The sequence below is a fragment of the Olea europaea genome, unplaced genomic scaffold (assembly GCF_002742605.1).
Source record: "Olea europaea var. sylvestris unplaced genomic scaffold, O_europaea_v1 scaffold1956, whole genome shotgun sequence".
Lineage (NCBI taxonomy): Eukaryota > Viridiplantae > Streptophyta > Magnoliopsida > Lamiales > Oleaceae > Olea > Olea europaea.
This window is the reverse complement of record NW_019237404.1, coordinates 21719-38757: the sequence shown is the minus strand read 5'-3', so window position 1 is coordinate 38757 and position 17039 is coordinate 21719. Positions and strand designations below refer to the sequence as shown.

The window sequence follows — 17039 nt, the reverse complement described above, 5'->3', positions numbered from 1 at the left end:
ATTGAAAATTGATATCCAATTAGGGAAAAAAAATGGAGAGAACAAAATATGAGCCAAAAAAGGGCAAAGCTTTAAATCGTTGATGCCAAACTTTATTGTGTTGATATTGTTTTGCGAACATTACCATTTCATTGTTTGCTATTATTTAAGTCCATGTTTGGTTATGTTTAAAATTTGATTTTCATCTAAGTCAAAGTCAAACAATCAATATTAATCATACATTTTATGGGTCTCACACTTTTTAACCACACATTTTAGAAGTTTTTATCACAATCTACCAAAAAATCTAATTTTAATCTCCACCAAACATCTGGTAAATCTTTGAAACTGAATTAAGCAATTGACTATACCTCGAGTCCTTGGTCCGAATTTCACTTGCAGACTTCTCAAATTGTTTATCTATTGTTAACTTTCTTCTTGCTTTTCAAATAGGCACATGACACATAAATTCGATAAAACTAATTTAATTTAACTTATGGGACAACCGTAAAATTTTGTCGATAAATTAATTGGCATGCTGTATTTCGTAGCATAATTTAACTCCATGCTTTATAGATTATTTCTTGTATAAATAGAGATACATACATATACAACTATACAAGTATTCTCTATGTCAAGAATCATGAGTAACCGTGGATTTATTGATTCTTCATTCTTAGTTTTCTATGCTACTAGTTACGGTCTTGGGCTAACTTGGGTTTACATATCGAGCTTTTACATTTGAGACATAAATGGTACATAACATTTGTTTTCAATGTGCAAATGATTCGTTATATTTATTTATTGACATGAACATCCCTAACTATGTATTTTCGTGTTCAATTATTTTTTGGATCAACCAATGGTCCTTTTTTTTTTTAATTTACAAGACCCGTATTCCTTTAATTTTAATTCGCAAAAATTGCAGCTGTGTCCCAAAACTTTGGAAATAGTATAAGCTCCTGAAGCTTTATATAATAATATAATTTAATGTATTATTATATTACCATAATCTGGCAAATAAAGTTTTAGAAGGAATAAAAAGTGAAATTGTCGTTCTTCAAATGTATTTAATTGATTTGTGGGGCGAAAATTTTGAATAAAGATTAAGATAAATAAATACTAATAACTAAAATAATTTCACGACATTCAACCAACTTTTTATGTTACAATTTAACAGAAAAATACTAAAAAAAAATTTTATGAATCGCGCATTCTTTTCTTTATTATTATTAAATGAAAATAAAACGATAAATTAAACCTCTAATATTCATAGTTACTAAACAAATAGCTCAATTAAGAGAGAGAGAGCGAGAGAGAGAGAGCGAGAGAGAGAGAGCGAGAGAGAGAGAGAACTTCTTCTGACGTAAATGCCATTAATTGCTAAAATAAGTTCAGCAACAGATTGATCAGAATACTTTAAATGATACATAGTCCATGAATTTACATAAATCTGTCTTTACATATAAAATTAATTGAACATTTTTCTAATGCTTAGCCAAACATGATCATTTATTAGTTTCAACCATTCAACTAGTACATCAATTTTCACACATTTTTTCACAAACACACACATGCAAGTGGATGGGATCCACGATTACACCTTTATGAGGGTGTGAAAATTGCTATAAAAAAAACATGCTGTACAAACAGCATTTTTCTATTAGTTTTCTAGTCTTAGCAAATAGCAATTATAGTTGTCAAGTGGGTATGACGAGACTGTACACACGAACGAAGAAAAAAAAAAGGGGGGGGGAGTATTACCTAGACTCCACGACATGTTGAAAAGAGGTTCATTTATTCAATAGCAATACGATAGTAAACCGGCAGTGATCTGCCAGTAATCCACAGCAGTACAAAACGGACGATATCAGAAAACCACAAGGGATTAGAAGTGCACAACGTTGTTTAACAGTCAAATTCTAAAGAATCGGAATTCTTCAGAATTTGCATAAAAGTTGAGGTTGCATAATACTTCAGCACGTCAAGGAGATCCCATTATTTCAAAACATCACACGCTAATAATTATCCATTTTGCTGGTTCATTTTGGCAGTGGAGTGTTCACAAATTCCCATGTGATCTTATGAAAGGCCTCATTAGAACTTCTTGACCCAGCTACTTCATTGATGGGAACCGCATCGGTGATCTCTTTCAAATCTTCTTTAGTAAGCTTCACTTTCAAAGCACCAATATTGGAGTGAAGATTCTTAATTTTGGATGTACCTACAAATATTACAAGATCGAAAGAAAGATTATCATTAAAACCATTGCAATTCAATAAATCAATGTAATATATACAATTCACTATCTATCCATTGCACGTGATTCCAATGAAAAATTCTTACAGCATCTCCAGTGATAACAGACCTCAGTATACAAAACTCTACTTTATAATGCTTCAGTATGTATATATTTCCTGGGGGAGGAAAGTGATATATCACAACTTGGCCTAACTTCGAGGAGTTATTATTTCATGAAATTTGGAATGATCTACCGTCTACGTAAGTTAGATATGAAGAGTCTCACTTCTTGATCCAGCTTTCCAAATCCTTCTGACTAGGAATAAATGGCCAAAATGGCTATTAATTATTGGGCCCATAAAGATGATGAAAAATATCATTAGAAACAAGTCTAATAAAGGGTTGTACTTGGTGTACATAATTTGGATATACAGGGGTGTCCACATCCCACATGTACTTGAGACCGCACAAGGTAGGAACCACCCCATCTAAGGGATGTGGACACCCCTTTGTACATATTTTATGTACACCAAGATTTATCCAAAAATAAATCTCTCAACCGTGAGGAGATCTACAGGCACAAATGAATATAATTTCTACTTCTAAAGTGGGTCTTGAAACCCACAACTTGAAAGTGTAGGATATCCATAGAGAATAAGTTCTTACCTATTTAAAACAACAATAATTTATGATGACAATCCAAGAAGCATACTAATATCTAATCAAGAAACAAAAAGACTCGATAATTATACCAAAGTCTTACTAATCTCAAGTACATGAACCCCCCAAGGGAAAGGCTGATCATCTCGTACACTAGGCTAATTTAAACATATAGATCCAATTTCTTTAAATCTCTACATTTCCAATCTGTCCAACATGGTTTCCACTAGAGCATTTAAAGCAAAGCTTCTTATATGATTGGCTTACCTGGAATAGGTACAATATCATCTCCTTGATGAAGAACCCATGCGATCGCAAGTTGAGCTGGTGTGCATCCATGCTTCTTAGCCAACGCTTCTATGCGAAAATATAGGACTTTGTTCTTCTCAAAATTCTCTCCTTGAAGCCTTGGGTGACTTGTCTGATAGTACGAAAATTACACAGCTTTTCAGCAACTAGAGATTACAAGAGTGAATAAACTACTATATGATCTTTGATACTAAAGAAGATATAATGCAATGAAGATTAGAAAATATAGATGCGCACACACCAATGAGCTATTTGGATCCGCACTTTCCACGATTGCCTTCCCAGCAAAAAACCCTCGACCTAAGGGACTGTAGGGAACTATTCCGATCCCAAGTTCCCTGTATCCATTCCCAAAAAGAAACAATTTATGAGATCACAATTTTTGAATAGGAAGCATAAAAATAAGATGCGAAACTACACAAACTTGAAGCGTAGTAGTTGAAAGAAGACGAATCAAGGTATCGAAGCATTGATAAAAAGAGGGTAGTAAAAATACTTCCAGTATTCTCATTAAAAGCATAATGTTCAACACACTAACTGCGATTGTAGTTTTAATTACTTAATGTTGCAAAATTAACTTCATGAAGAAAAATATAAAAACATAAAGGATTATAATAGAAAATAGGAGCAGAGCACTGTACTGTTAATCCTAGGATGAAAATGACGTCAAGAAATTTATATTGTACGAAATTAATCTAAAAATTTAAACATGAGAAAGTAGAAACTGACCAAATAGTTAGCTGAAAATGTAATATTTAATCAGAGTTACAACGGAAATATTTAAGAAATATGGAAACCTGCAAAGTGGAATTATTTTTTCTTCAATGTCACGAATCCAAAGGGAATAGTCCATTTGAATTGCAGTAATAGGATGAACTGCATGAGCTCTCCTTATTGTGTCTGGGCTAGCTTCAGACAATCCAATATATCTTATTTTACCTTCATTAACTAGCTTTTTAAGTTCTCCAATCTACAACTCAAAAACAATTTTATCAACAAGTGCGATCATATTGTTAAAAGGAAACGAAAGAATGATAAGAAAAATGAATGCAAGCAAAGAGAAAACGTGGTTAGTGGCCCCAAAGTTTTAAAAATGAAAAACTCACTGTGTATTCAATAGGCACAGTAGCATCAATTCTGTGTATGTAGTAAAGATCGATATAGTCCACGCCAAGAACCTTCAGGCTAGCCTCACAGCAAGAGCGGGCATATTCAGGTGAACCTTTCACTATAACTCCAGATGCATCATACCCGGCTACACCAAACTTTGTAGCTAATTGGACTTTTTCTCGCGGTAACTGCTTTAATGCCTGCAAAATATGAATTCCCTAAGTTAAGACAACTCAAAGGTGACCATGAAGTGCTTATGGTTACATTTACTGGTTTCTGAATTAATAATAATCTAATAAGAGGCCAGGAAGGGAAACTTTAAGTTAAACATAACTTCAAGAATCATCTAAAGACAAAATTATATTTTTTTCAAAGAGATAATTGTTCGCCAATTCAGTTTTTTTAATATCACACACTTTATATAACTTACAGATACAATAGCCGATAGCTGGACTTTTATCAACTATTGTTCTCAACTTTTGAAGAAAAAATTCAATCACGTTAAGTTCAATAATATTTTCAATAAACACAAGAAGTTTCAACGGATATATTCGCGAAATGAAGCTGTCTGTCCTTTTTCTTTCTGTCACAAAATTTCCACGTGTTGTTTTATTATCGCAGAGTTATACGCAAGGAAATGGAACTTTATTTAGATCAGCTTGATGCCATAGAATACCATTATTGTTGTTCACATCAACTTTCGATGACAAAAGAAGTATCTTGCCAGCACATAAATTCAAATGTGCTGCCATGATCAAGAGTAAGTATCTCAGTAAAGCACCTACCTTCCCCACCAGGTACTCATTGGCATGGTCCGGACCATAAGCATCCGATGTGTCAAAAAATGTGATGCCTTTACTAAATGCCTCTTTGATTACTGCAATTGCATCCTCCTCAGGGACAGGATTACCGTAGGCACCTGAAAGCCCCATACAACCATAACCTAGCCTTGATACCTAAGAGAAAAAACAAGTCATTGGATGAAGTAAAGAGATTTAAGAAAGTATTATTTGAAGAAAACAAATGAATCATTGCATTATCTTCCAATCAATTTGCTGGAGCTTAATGCGGGGTGGGAATGCACAAACAACATCAGTCTGCAAGAATTCTATATGTATATTCTTCGTCTTTCTTTAATCAACTATATTTCTGATTTCTCATGTCTTAAAGAGGGTTTAAAAACTCTGTTGGTAGCCAAATTTTCAAAGTGGAGTTAATTGTTCCCATAGTCACCGAACTTGAGTCCATGTCTTTGAATGGTCACAGAAATTAAAAATGTCGAATTTTGGTCACTAAATTTAGGTTCATGCCTTCAATTGCTCATTGAAGTTTAAAATATCGAGTTTTGTCAAATGAATTTTGAAAAATGTTGTACATTACTCAATAAATTTTGAAAATTGCTGTGTATTATTCACTGTAAACTTGATATTTTTCAAAATTCAACAATTATGCTAGCTAATAAGTAACATACGGTATAATCCAAAATTCAGTGGTCAAAACTCGACATTTTAAATTTCAATGAAAAATATAAGACATGGACCTAAGTTCGAAGAGCAATCGAAAATATTGATCTAAGTTCAATAACCAAATCTTGACATTTTAAACTTGAGTGACCAATGAAAAAAGACATGGACCTAAGTTCATCGACCATTGAAACAATTAATTTTTCAAAATGTGAAACTTCAAGTACCCAACTTTTATTAAGTCGTTAACCACCTATCCAACTAAATTAATCGATTTAACGAATTTGGTGATATGTCCTATGGCCAAACTTAAACGGCAAAACAAAACCAAAGAGCTCCAAAAAAATGAAAGCATCAAAACGTTTAAATAATAAATAACAGTTGTGAAACCACAATCAAATGTGGAACTAGAGTTTCTAGCTTATTAATGCCAATTCCCCGGCACCGTCAGCCACGTACGCAACACCGCGAGACACCTCAACAGAACGGTAAAAATTTGTCATAAATACGCAATCAGTAGCTTATTCACGAACAAATGGGTTGTTTTTAGGATTCTAAGCAATAATCGGTAAGGTTACCGAAAGATCACATGTTTTATAGGGTATAGAAAAAATTCAATTCAGATCTACAAATTGAATCGAATCCGAAACTGAATTAATCAAATTTAACATATACCTCGAGTCCTTGGGTTCCAAGTTTCACGCGCGGCATCTCGATTTGTTCAGCCATTGCGAAAGTTTCTTCTCTATCTTTGAACTAGACAGTGCTGCTTTCAGTGAGATGGCTCTAGTGTCCAGCAATTGAGCCTATCTATAGACACCATTACACATGGCTGACGTAAGCGAGTTCGCTTTTCACTTAGCCCTAGATCTATTTTTATAATAAAAAAAAAAAAGAAGAAGCATTTTTAAATATTGTACGGATCAAAATGTGTGATTAAAAAAAGTCATGAATTTACATGTAAATTATTTTATTAAATAATGTGTAGTCGAACTGGAGTCAAATACTGTTGAAAAATATATTTTAATAAAAAAATGAGGCTCAAGAGTTTTTTTTTTTTTTTTAAGGGACATTAAAACATCTATGATCATGGTATTTTTATTTTTAAAAATTACTTATTTGACAAAAAAAAATATCTATGATTATGGGTACTTTTATATTAAATTCTTTTTTATCGATATTCAAAATGATAAATATGAGATGGTATGTAAAATAAGTGTATATTTAAACGCATTCATATCATTCTAGGACATTGATATATATCGTGTTTCTTTATGATTAAATGCCAAATCAAACTATTACCTTTTTGAATTTTTCTTCTTGCATCTATTGCGCCAATAGGGGGCAATGTAGGACATTGATATATATCATGTTTCTTCATGATTAAATGCCAAAGCAAATTATTCCCTTATTTGAATTTGTTTTCTTGGATCTATTGCGCCGATATGGGCGCCACATCGCCCCCTATTTGGACACCTCCATGTCCAAGTAGCATGCCTTCACCTTTTTAGACATTAAACATTTATTTGTCCCTGTTTGGCCCCCATTTTGTGTAAATGAAAATTGTATTTTTTTGAAAAATTTTTCATTTACGTATAATATTATTGCATGGAAAATTGTGTTGTTGAAAGAAGAAGGGAGAAAAATGAAATGGAATAGAATGAGAATTAATAGGGGTCCAATGGGGGCTTAAGGACTCTTCAGCTACATTAAGCCTTGTAAGTACCCTTTTTCTAAAACTTATTTTTTATGAATTCATTCTCAATTATGGATTCTCTGAATAAAATATGCAAGGATTCATGAATTTTTTATTTTATTTTTAGTATTTTCCAAAAAATAATAATAATAATAACAACAATAATAAATCATTTGATACAAACTCATTTATTCAAAATTCTATATCATATGGGTATAAAATGTTCGTCATCATGTTGATGAGTAACACTCATTTATAGGTGTGTATTCATCCATGTTTGATCAAGGGCCAAATTAAATCAAAACTTGACACTTTGACCCTATCCATAAATATCTTCTTTTATTTTAGGCCACTTGCCAATTTCTATCTATAAATATCTTCCTTATCTTATCTTAGACCACATGTCAATTTTGCATCAATGGTAATATGCATAGATATTAGACCATACTCACTGCTCAGTGGTAGATCCGAAAAAATCTTCGAGTCAATGGTTCAATCGGTGGATCAGCAATTCAATCGGGGGATTATTATTAGACTTTAATTTTAATTATATTATATTTTTGAAAGAAAAAAAGAAACCATTTTTCGAAATCTAATATATATATATATTGCTCACATTAGATGATTAAGGACCATTAGTTGCCATAGTGGTCATAGAGTAAGATGTCTCCTTTGTTGCCAAAGTTCGAAACAAAGCTTTTTAGCAAATTTAACATAAAATTTTACTTCAATTTAGTAGCCATTCGATTCACACATTGAACCGGATCTGGTTCCACCTAAAATCGTTTGGTACAAAGGGTTGGTTAATGGTTTAACCGATTCTTGACCGATTCATATGCTTGCTTAATCAATTAAATCACTCGGACATCCGATCCGATTTTAATAACTATGATAATATGTTGCTTCACACGTACATATGAAACACATTTTATATTTATATCTCTTCACACGTAAATATGACACATGTTCTATATTTATATCTCTTATTAAAAATAGACAATCAAAAAGAATTCAATCTATAAAATATTATCCACCATATATAATTATTGACTCCAAGGAATAATTTTTTTTTCCATGGTTTCACACTTTTGATGCGTCTGCAAATTTAATATTTTTCTGAGCGTGCGGGCGTAATTTTAGAAATCGACTACAATGATTTTTTTGGTCAATTATTCTTTTCACGAAAAGAATTTCACGTGATCTTAGGAAATCCTGGTTCATAAGAAAACATGAGCATAATCTTTATAAATCCTAGCGCATAAGAAAACATGAGATTTTGAACAACTACAATGAAATTTTTTAACCAAAAAACTATTGTGACTTTGATTTAATATTCATATAAAGATGGAGATGAATTCTCAAAAAAGTTTGAAGGTTCGAGTTTGGTATAAAATAGGGAAAGATATTTTGTAATTAATCTAGATATGAGCTCTAATTATGGAGACGTGAGGATTTGAATGGAGTGTACTCCCATTAGATCATGTAAAATTAAAAAGGAAATTTTTGGTCCAGTTAGTGCATTTGTTTTTTTTTTTTTTTTTTAATACAACAATATATTTCTTTACACATTTATATGTTGAATTTAAATCCCAAATCAAATAGAATTTTATTTAAGAAATAAACTTACACAAATTTTAGCTCAAATGTGTAAATAAACTCCACACATACACAACACTCAATTATCAATTATTTCCTTTTGGTCCAGTTAGTGCATTGGTTTTTTTTTTAATACAATAATATATTTCTTTACACAGGCATATGTTGAATTTAAATCCCAAATCAAATGGAATTTTATTTAAGGAATAAACTTAACACAAATTTTATCTCAAATGTGTAAAAAAACTCCACACATACACAGCAATCAATTATCAATTATTTCCACTCACTATCTTTCTAACACTTGTGCACTCTCTCGCTTACTTTCACATACACGTGCCCTCCCTCTCGCTCTCTCTCTCAATTATCTCCACTCACTATCTTTCACACACTTGTGCACTCTCGCTCTCTCTCCCCCTCGCTCCCTCACATTCATTAACTTACACAGCCAACACACGTGTGTGTGCGTGTGTCTATATATATATATATGGGTGAGCGAATTCAAACATTTGATTGGTAAATGACTTAGATTCATCAAATAAAGGCCTTAGAATCATACCATAAAAACAAAATCCCAAATGAAGAATCAATTGTCCAGGTTTTCTCAAAATCCAGGCAACTTCATGAGAGCTCCAGTTTTTTCTGAAAGTTCAGTGCAGGCAGTGGCCTACATTGGACTCCATGCAGCTCCGCCCCTGCTAACAATAGTAGACTAATCATAAAATTCTAAGTTATCTACTATACTGTTATTCGCTAAATGAAAACCAGTGTGATGGATAAAAGTAAACATGTCTTCAAGCAAGAACAAAATTTAATGGTTTTGAAAAAAAGAAAAAAAACACCCACATATTAACAGAAAAGAATATATAATGGTAGAAAAAATTGCACTGCTATTACTAAAATCATATCAGAATTTCAAATTCTTCCGAACTCCATCGCTTTAGATATGAAACTTCAAGTATGTAAAGATTCTTAGGATGTTAGAAATTTTTCAACAAGTAACATCAAAATCGAAATGTAGCTTAACCAAAGCAAACACGAAATCCAAAAACAGTAGAATAAAAGGTGGAAGGAGAGAGAGAAAGAGAGAGCCCTATTTAATTTAAGAGTAATGCTTAGTCTCACTGAAATTAAAATCTCAGTCTAGTGGCGTTAATGTAGTATTAAACAATATGTGAAATTAAATAAATCATTTAATTTTATATTTCATTCACCCTATCATCTAGTGCCAACTAGATTGGGATTGCAACTCCATCGGGCTACGTAGCATTATTCTTAATCTAAACATGAATCTTTTCATGACAAAGTAAAATTAAAAAAGAATAATTTAACTAGATCATTAATTCACAGAAAAAAAAAATGTTAAAGAATCTAACGAACAATAATCACATCAGTTTAACTAATCATTCGAAGAGCTTTAAAATTTAAATATTCCTTGTACATTGAATAAAAAATAAAAAACCAAAAAATTGCATTCTTCCACTATGGACAAATTTTTGCATAGCATATTTTCCATCATTTTTTTATTGATCACATACATCTTTCAAAGACCTCATATGGCCTCGCGTAGAAATATATAAATAAGGGATAATAGTCCAAATGATCGCTCAACTTTGCAAAAGATCCACAATGAGTCATTTGACCCACCGTGGGTCCGCCAATGCCTGTCACTTCATTGACAAGGACTGCATTAGATATCTTTTTAAAATAATTTTTTTAACTTTCACTTTCACAGAATCAATATTTTCATGAAGATTTTTTATTTTGATTGTACCTATAATTACAAGATCGAATGATATGTAAATATTAAGATTAAAACAACTTAGGAGATCAATATAATAATATACATGTCACTCATCATCAATTCGAGTGAAATTTCTAAAAATATATATAACTAATCACAATTTCCCAAGCTAAGTATGCCGAAGTCTTATCAAACTTTAAAGCAAGATTAGAATATGAATGGGCTTACCGAAATAGGTACAATATCGTCTCCTTGATGAAGAATCCATGCAACCGCAAGTTGACAACCACATAATAATATCCATCTTAATTTACCATAGTATTTTTGACTAAAATTTTATGACGATTTTTCTTATTAAGTAGCCAATGTCATGGTTTATCCTTGGAGCAATAATGAATCAGCATGAACAAAACTAATTCCACCCAATCCAATGGTGGCCCATGGCCATCTATGATGTTGAAGTATCTAAGCACCGATTTCGACACCACTCACTCTCCTTATATAAGGTCCATACACTTGGCATAAAAGCAAGTTGAATTGGATTTTTAGGCTAGTCTGCAACCCCACATGTCCTCTTGCCCTTATCTGTTAAAGGAATAACTTGTGAAAAGCATTACGATGGAAAACTACTTTTTGGTGTCATTCCCATATTTTATTTTTTGTTCTTTTGATTAACTTTTTGAAAGAGAGAAGAATTAAAACAGCCTCTTTATTGCTTAAGCAAGGGCGTGAGCTATAGATCAAACAACGTTACGATGGGTTCAAAATTTGTAAGGTTTAACAATGCCCACTTCGAGAAAAATCGTTGTGGATTAAAAGTTTTGTTCTGCGTTATTTTGAAAAATAAGATTTTTCTCTAAAACATTTAATAATATCAAAAGTGGTTGATCGTGTAACGAAAGGCTTGATCAATTCATTCTCTAAAAATTCTTGGACAACGTTATTCCATTAAGGAATTGATGCCTTTTCTAATTTTGGTTCTTTATGGCAACTTCCCAACAATGCAACTTGAAAAGTTCAATGCACAAGATAAAGGAATTAATGTAAATAACTATGGTGGTGAACTACATTTTATTTTACCATTTTTCTTCTTTGCTATTGTCAATGAGTATTGAGTTGCATCAGTCACTAGTAAACAACAATGAAATACCCATATTCGGGAGAAAATTTATGAAGAACTTGTTTAAAGATTTTTTATTGATCATATGGCCTTAATTACAAATATATAAATAGACACAAAAGTGTAATATATCATGCCAAAATATGCAATCCACGCCTGACTGAATTATCTACCAACTATTCTTTAAAAAAAAAATTACTAATAATTTATCGATAATTCATAGTTCATGATACAACCCTAGTGACTGAAGAGAAACATTACTTGCATTATTGAACCAAGAGTAGTAGCAATATGTCTACGACAAAATTGTTACAAATATCAGAAGCCCACATTTGAAAACATAACATACAAAGATTTATCAACAATCTTGCAATGTTCATTTTGGGGGTGGGGTATCGGCAAATTGCGCATTGACCCGACCAATAGCGCTGTCAGATTTTGACCCTGCCACTTCATCGATGGGGACTGCATCAGAGATCTCTTTTAAATCATCTTTTGTAAGCTTCACTTTCACGGAACCAATATTATCGTGGAGATTTTTTATCTTAGTCGTACCTACAATGTTGCAAGTTGAATGGCATGTTACTGTTAAAATAAAAACAATCCATGGAGTGAATATGATAATAAATGTTTTAGTTACTATCCATTACTATGCGGTTTTGCATAAAATCTCTGACAACATTGACAAGTAATCACAATATTTCAAGTATAACAAAATAAGTACGCCAAACTCTCATCAAACCCTACCATATTTAATGCAAATTAAATATGAACAGGCTTACCCGGAATAGGTACAACATCATCTCCTTGATGAAGAACCCATGCAAGCGCAAGTTGGGCAGGAGTACATCCATGCTTCTTAGCTAATGCTTCAATACGAAAATAAATGACTTTGTTTTTATCTAAGTTCTCTTCTGTAAACCTTGGGTGATGTGCCTGATGGTACAAAAATCAGGCGACGATTCAGCAAGTACAGATAACTAAAATGAAGAAACTACTAAATCATCTTGGATTCCAAGGTAGAGTTTACATGTCTAAAATTAAAAGACAGGAAGCATACGAACCAGTCTGCTACTTGGGGCCAAGCTCTCCACTATGGCCTTCCCAGCAAAAAACCCTCGGCCCACTGGACTGTATGGAACTATTCCGATACCAAGTTCCCTAATAAACCATTCCAAAAAGAAAAGGAAATCCTATATGAGAACATTATTATTGAACAGGGAGGAGAACGATAAGATAAAAACTACACATACTTGATGAATAGTAATGGAAAAAAGATGAATTGGGGCATTCAAAAATTGTTAGAAAGAAAGAAAAGAACTTTTAGCATCCTCATCAAAAGCAATAATTATCAAAACCCTAAGTAAGACTGTATTTAACCCATCAAAAATACAAGTTTAACACATCAACAAGAGAAGTACACAAACGCGAACTATTATATTGGAGAATAGGAACTGAACATTGCAATGTTAGTTGAAGAAGGAATGACATCAAGTACTTTATGTCGTGAAAAAATAAATATGAGATTCCAACATCTGCTTTCACCCTCTTAAAATTTGATTTGCCAAAATTTTTTGCCTAAAATGTAATATTTTGAACAATCAGCATTATAATAGAAATATTTGAGAAATAATTAAAACCTGCAGAGTGGAATAAATTCTTCTTCGATGTTACGAGTCCAAAGGGAATATTCCATTTGTATAGCAGTAATAGGATGAACTGCATGTGCCCTCCTTATTGTGTTTGGGCTAGCTTCAGATAACCCAATATATTTTATTTTACCTTCTTCAACTAGCTTTTTTAGTTCTCCCATCTGCAGCTCATAAACAAGTTTATCATCAAAACGTAATATTAAGTGATATAGAAAGCGTGTTAAGAAAGACGAATACAAAAAAGAGAAAATGAGGTCAATGGACACTAATCAAAATGGCTATATAAGAACAATATCACAAATAAAAGTATATAAGAAAAACTAACCGTCTCTTCAATAGGCACAGTCTGATCAATCCGATGTATGTAGTAGAGATCAATATAATCCACGTCAAGACGCTTCAAGCTAGCCTCACAACAAGAACGGACATACTCAGGTGAACCTTTTACTATGACTTCAGGACCCCCAATTTTAAATACACCAAATTTTGTAGCCAACTCAACCTTTTCTCGAGGTAACTGCTTTAATGCCTGCAGCAATTGAATGTCTTAAGTAAGTTCACTCAAATGTGATAATAAATGCTTATGTGTTACTTTTAGTTGTTTTCAATCAACAGTTATCTCATGGTTCGATACTGAAAGCTGAAGTTAAATATAACTGAAGAGTAACTTAAAACAAAATTTATATCACCTTTCCAAAGAATAGCATCTCCACATATTGTAACTTTGTAATATAAATTCAAGAAAGCTGTCATGTCTATAATTCTCTTTACCATTGAATCTCTTCTCTTATAGTTATTACTATTGCGGAGTCAAATAAGTAAATGGAAGACCTGATTTTATACTAGAAAAACAAATGACAAACCTATACAAATGAATCAAACCTAGAATCCTAAAAACCTATAGTTGGCCATATATATCAGATTTTGATGCTTTAGTTTATATAAATGATGAAAATTGGAATTTAAATTTATGAAAAAAAAAAAAAAAAAAAGTAATATACTGTTCAGCATAACCATTACAACTTTCAAGTCAGTGACTTGGAAGCTTCAGTGCCGAAAGCAGCACAGAATTAGATTAAATGCAATTAAGTTCAGAAAAAAAAGAAGCTAAATTTACAATCCATTTTTTTTTTTTTGCGCACCATACTAACATATACTTGTGTTATGTTAAAATTTGGGATCCATCTTAATAAAGTCAATCTTATTAAGAAGAGTAGTCCAAGATTTTTTTAAGTTGATCAATATTTCAATATTTAATTGATGTGGGATTTTCATCCCTTAATATGCTTCCGCAAGATGGTGACTCGTTTGAACAGACCAATCTTACAATCCGTTGCTCATTAATTGAGATTTATAATTGAATCGAATCGTTGGTTGGAGCTTAATGGAGATTTGAGGTCCATCTTAATAAGGTCAACCTTGTTAAGAGGAGGAGTCCAAAATCTTTTTAAGTTACTCAATATTTCGGTACTTAACCGATGTGGGATTTTTATCCCTTAACATGCTGCAGTTTATCGAAGAAATTGGAATTTAAATATGTAGTTCCCATCATCTTACAACCACTAAAGAAGAAAAAGTATGTTGCCAGCATATAAATTCAAGTGTGCTGCTTTAATCTAAAATAAGTATCTTAGAAATTACCTTTCCGACCAAGTATTCATTGGCATTGTTCGCACCATAAATATCAGATGTGTCAAAAAATGTAATGCCTTTACTAAATGCCTCTTTGATTATTGCAATTCCTTCCTCGTCGGGAACAGGAACATTGTAGATTCCAGTAAGCCCCATACAACCATAACCTAACTTTGATACCTACCATGCCATAAAAAATATATATCACTGGATGAAGCGCAATAAGATTCAAGAAAACATTATCTGAAGAAAACTAATTAATGGTTGCAGAATTTGCCGATCAATTTGCACCCATTACCCATATCCCTATACAAATTATCGTCGATTGTGGGAATCTTGTGTTATTCAATGTAAAAGTATTTGGACAAAAATGAGTGTCCCATCTTTGAGAAAACAACTGCAAGTGATTCAATATTGGATTTTCTTCAAATTCTAAGTAATATTTCTATAACTTTACATCAGGCTTTTTAACAGATTCTCTGTCCTTTTTTCTTGAACCTTATTTCCATATGTTAATAATTAAACTGGTACACTATTTGGGGAAGAATGTATCATGGAATAGTAATTGATGTTGAAATGTGTGATTAAAAAAGAAATGAATTTTTTTTTATTCACGTGTAATGTTATTTTAATGAAGAATTTGTGGTTGAAAATTAGTTCTGTAAAAAAAATAATGAAAAAAATAGGAGAAAATAGATGACAAATAGGTGCTTATTTCAGCCCTGCTTTTGGGACAGGCCCAAAAACAGGCTTGGAAACAGGGGCGCCTGGAGGGTGGGCAGTTTTAATGGCTTTTTTCCACTTCTTTATCAGTATCCAGACAAATTAATAATTAAATTGGTACGCTTATTTACCAGTACCCAGACAAATATGTAAGAGGTCCACAAAATTCACTCCGTTCCGTGATGAAACGCAAGTGCAAAGTTGTGCAGAGATTTGATTCAGAAAGGTCACTGGTCGTTGGATCCGGCCGAAAACAAAAATTCAAATGGGATTTACAAATTAAATCGAATGAATTAAGAAAAGAATATTACATACCTCAAGTCCTTGGGTTCCGAGTTTTACTCGCGGCATTTCAACTTGTTCGGCCATGTCTAACTTTCTTCTTGCTTATCAGATCAAATTTGTGCTTCTTTTAGCGAGTTGATGAAGATCCAGCACGGTCGCGTTAATATATATAGGGAAGGTAAAGTTTGGTTTGCCGACGTCAAGGATTACGTCAGTCTCTTCGCCAGCGTGGTTGTGGGGACCTGACCCACAATTTTAACATTGTGGTCTCATATTTTTGCCTCATGTTATTAATTTATCATCATAATATTTTTCTTTTCCGACATCAAGGATTACGTCAGTCTCTTTTTTTTTTTCTCTTTTTTTTTTCAATCACTCAATCTTTCCTAAAATAATAATATACGAAAATTAAAAAAATTTCATTCTTTTTCAACCACACTTTTTTCAAAAAAATATTATTCCAAATTTCAAAATTTAAAAAAAATAGGGACCGAACCGGAACTTTCTCATTAAATTTCGTATAAACCAAAGTAACTAACGAATTTATCTACCCCTTCAAATAAACACATAAAAAATAAAATAAAAAAGAGTGAGATGTCCCATCCCTTCATTATGCAATATATAAAAATGGCATTTAATCGCAGTGACTTTGCTACAACAATATTCACAATGCAAAGAGCTCGTTGAAGGATTGACATCAAAACTTCCTTTGGCTAATAGCAGCAGAGGGGATTCGTTTCCCACAAATAAAGGAAAATTTGCATTAAGAGTCCCTAATCTTTTCAAAAATAAATTATATATAAATCATCTTCTTCTCCCAGTGACCCCC

The 17039-nt window shown here is 32.4% G+C and overlaps 1 protein-coding gene across 4 annotated transcripts; it reads right to left on the bottom strand.

The window, feature by feature from the left end:
• Positions 1 to 1758: 1758 nt before the first annotated feature.
• On the bottom strand, positions 1759 to 16374 carry LOC111379246 (perakine reductase-like). Of its 4 annotated transcripts, none has more exons than XM_023002593.1 (7): positions 16241 to 16374; positions 15212 to 15382; positions 13896 to 14099; positions 13559 to 13731; positions 12983 to 13079; positions 12701 to 12854; positions 1759 to 2203 (listed from the first exon to the last, which is right to left on the bottom strand). In XM_023002593.1, the coding sequence occupies exons 1-7, from the start codon at positions 16292 to 16294 to the stop codon at positions 2022 to 2024; spliced, it is 1035 nt and encodes a 344-aa protein (XP_022858361.1). In that variant the 5' UTR covers positions 16295 to 16374; the 3' UTR covers positions 1759 to 2021. The 4 variants fall into 4 exon arrangements, with proteins under 4 accessions (XP_022858361.1, XP_022858360.1, XP_022858359.1 ...); XM_023002592.1 differs by lacking the exons at positions 12701 to 12854; positions 12983 to 13079; positions 13559 to 13731; positions 13896 to 14099; positions 15212 to 15382 and adding exons at positions 3148 to 3301; positions 3431 to 3527; positions 3987 to 4159; positions 4296 to 4499; positions 5085 to 5255 and having other exon boundaries at positions 16241 to 16359; XM_023002591.1 differs by lacking the exons at positions 12701 to 12854; positions 12983 to 13079; positions 13559 to 13731; ... (1 more) ...; positions 15212 to 15382; positions 16241 to 16374 and adding exons at positions 3148 to 3301; positions 3431 to 3527; positions 3987 to 4159; ... (1 more) ...; positions 5085 to 5255; positions 6438 to 6588.
• Positions 16375 to 17039: the final 665 nt, after the last annotated feature.

What these genes read in the sequence shown, in the direction of transcription:
- LOC111379246 (XM_023002593.1), bottom strand. Translation starts at nt 16,294, where the DNA reads ATGGCCGAACAAGTTGAAATGCCGCGAGTAAAACTCGGAACCCAAGGA. An exon ending in TCGGAACCCAAGGACTTGAG is followed by an intron (nt 15,383 to 16,240) that starts GTATGTAATATT and finishes ATGGCATGGTAG; the next exon opens with GTATCAAAGTTAGGTTATGG. An exon ending in TGGCCCCAAGTAGCAGACTG is followed by an intron (nt 12,855 to 12,982) that starts GTTCGTATGCTT and finishes TTGTACCATCAG; the next exon opens with GCACATCACCCAAGGTTTAC.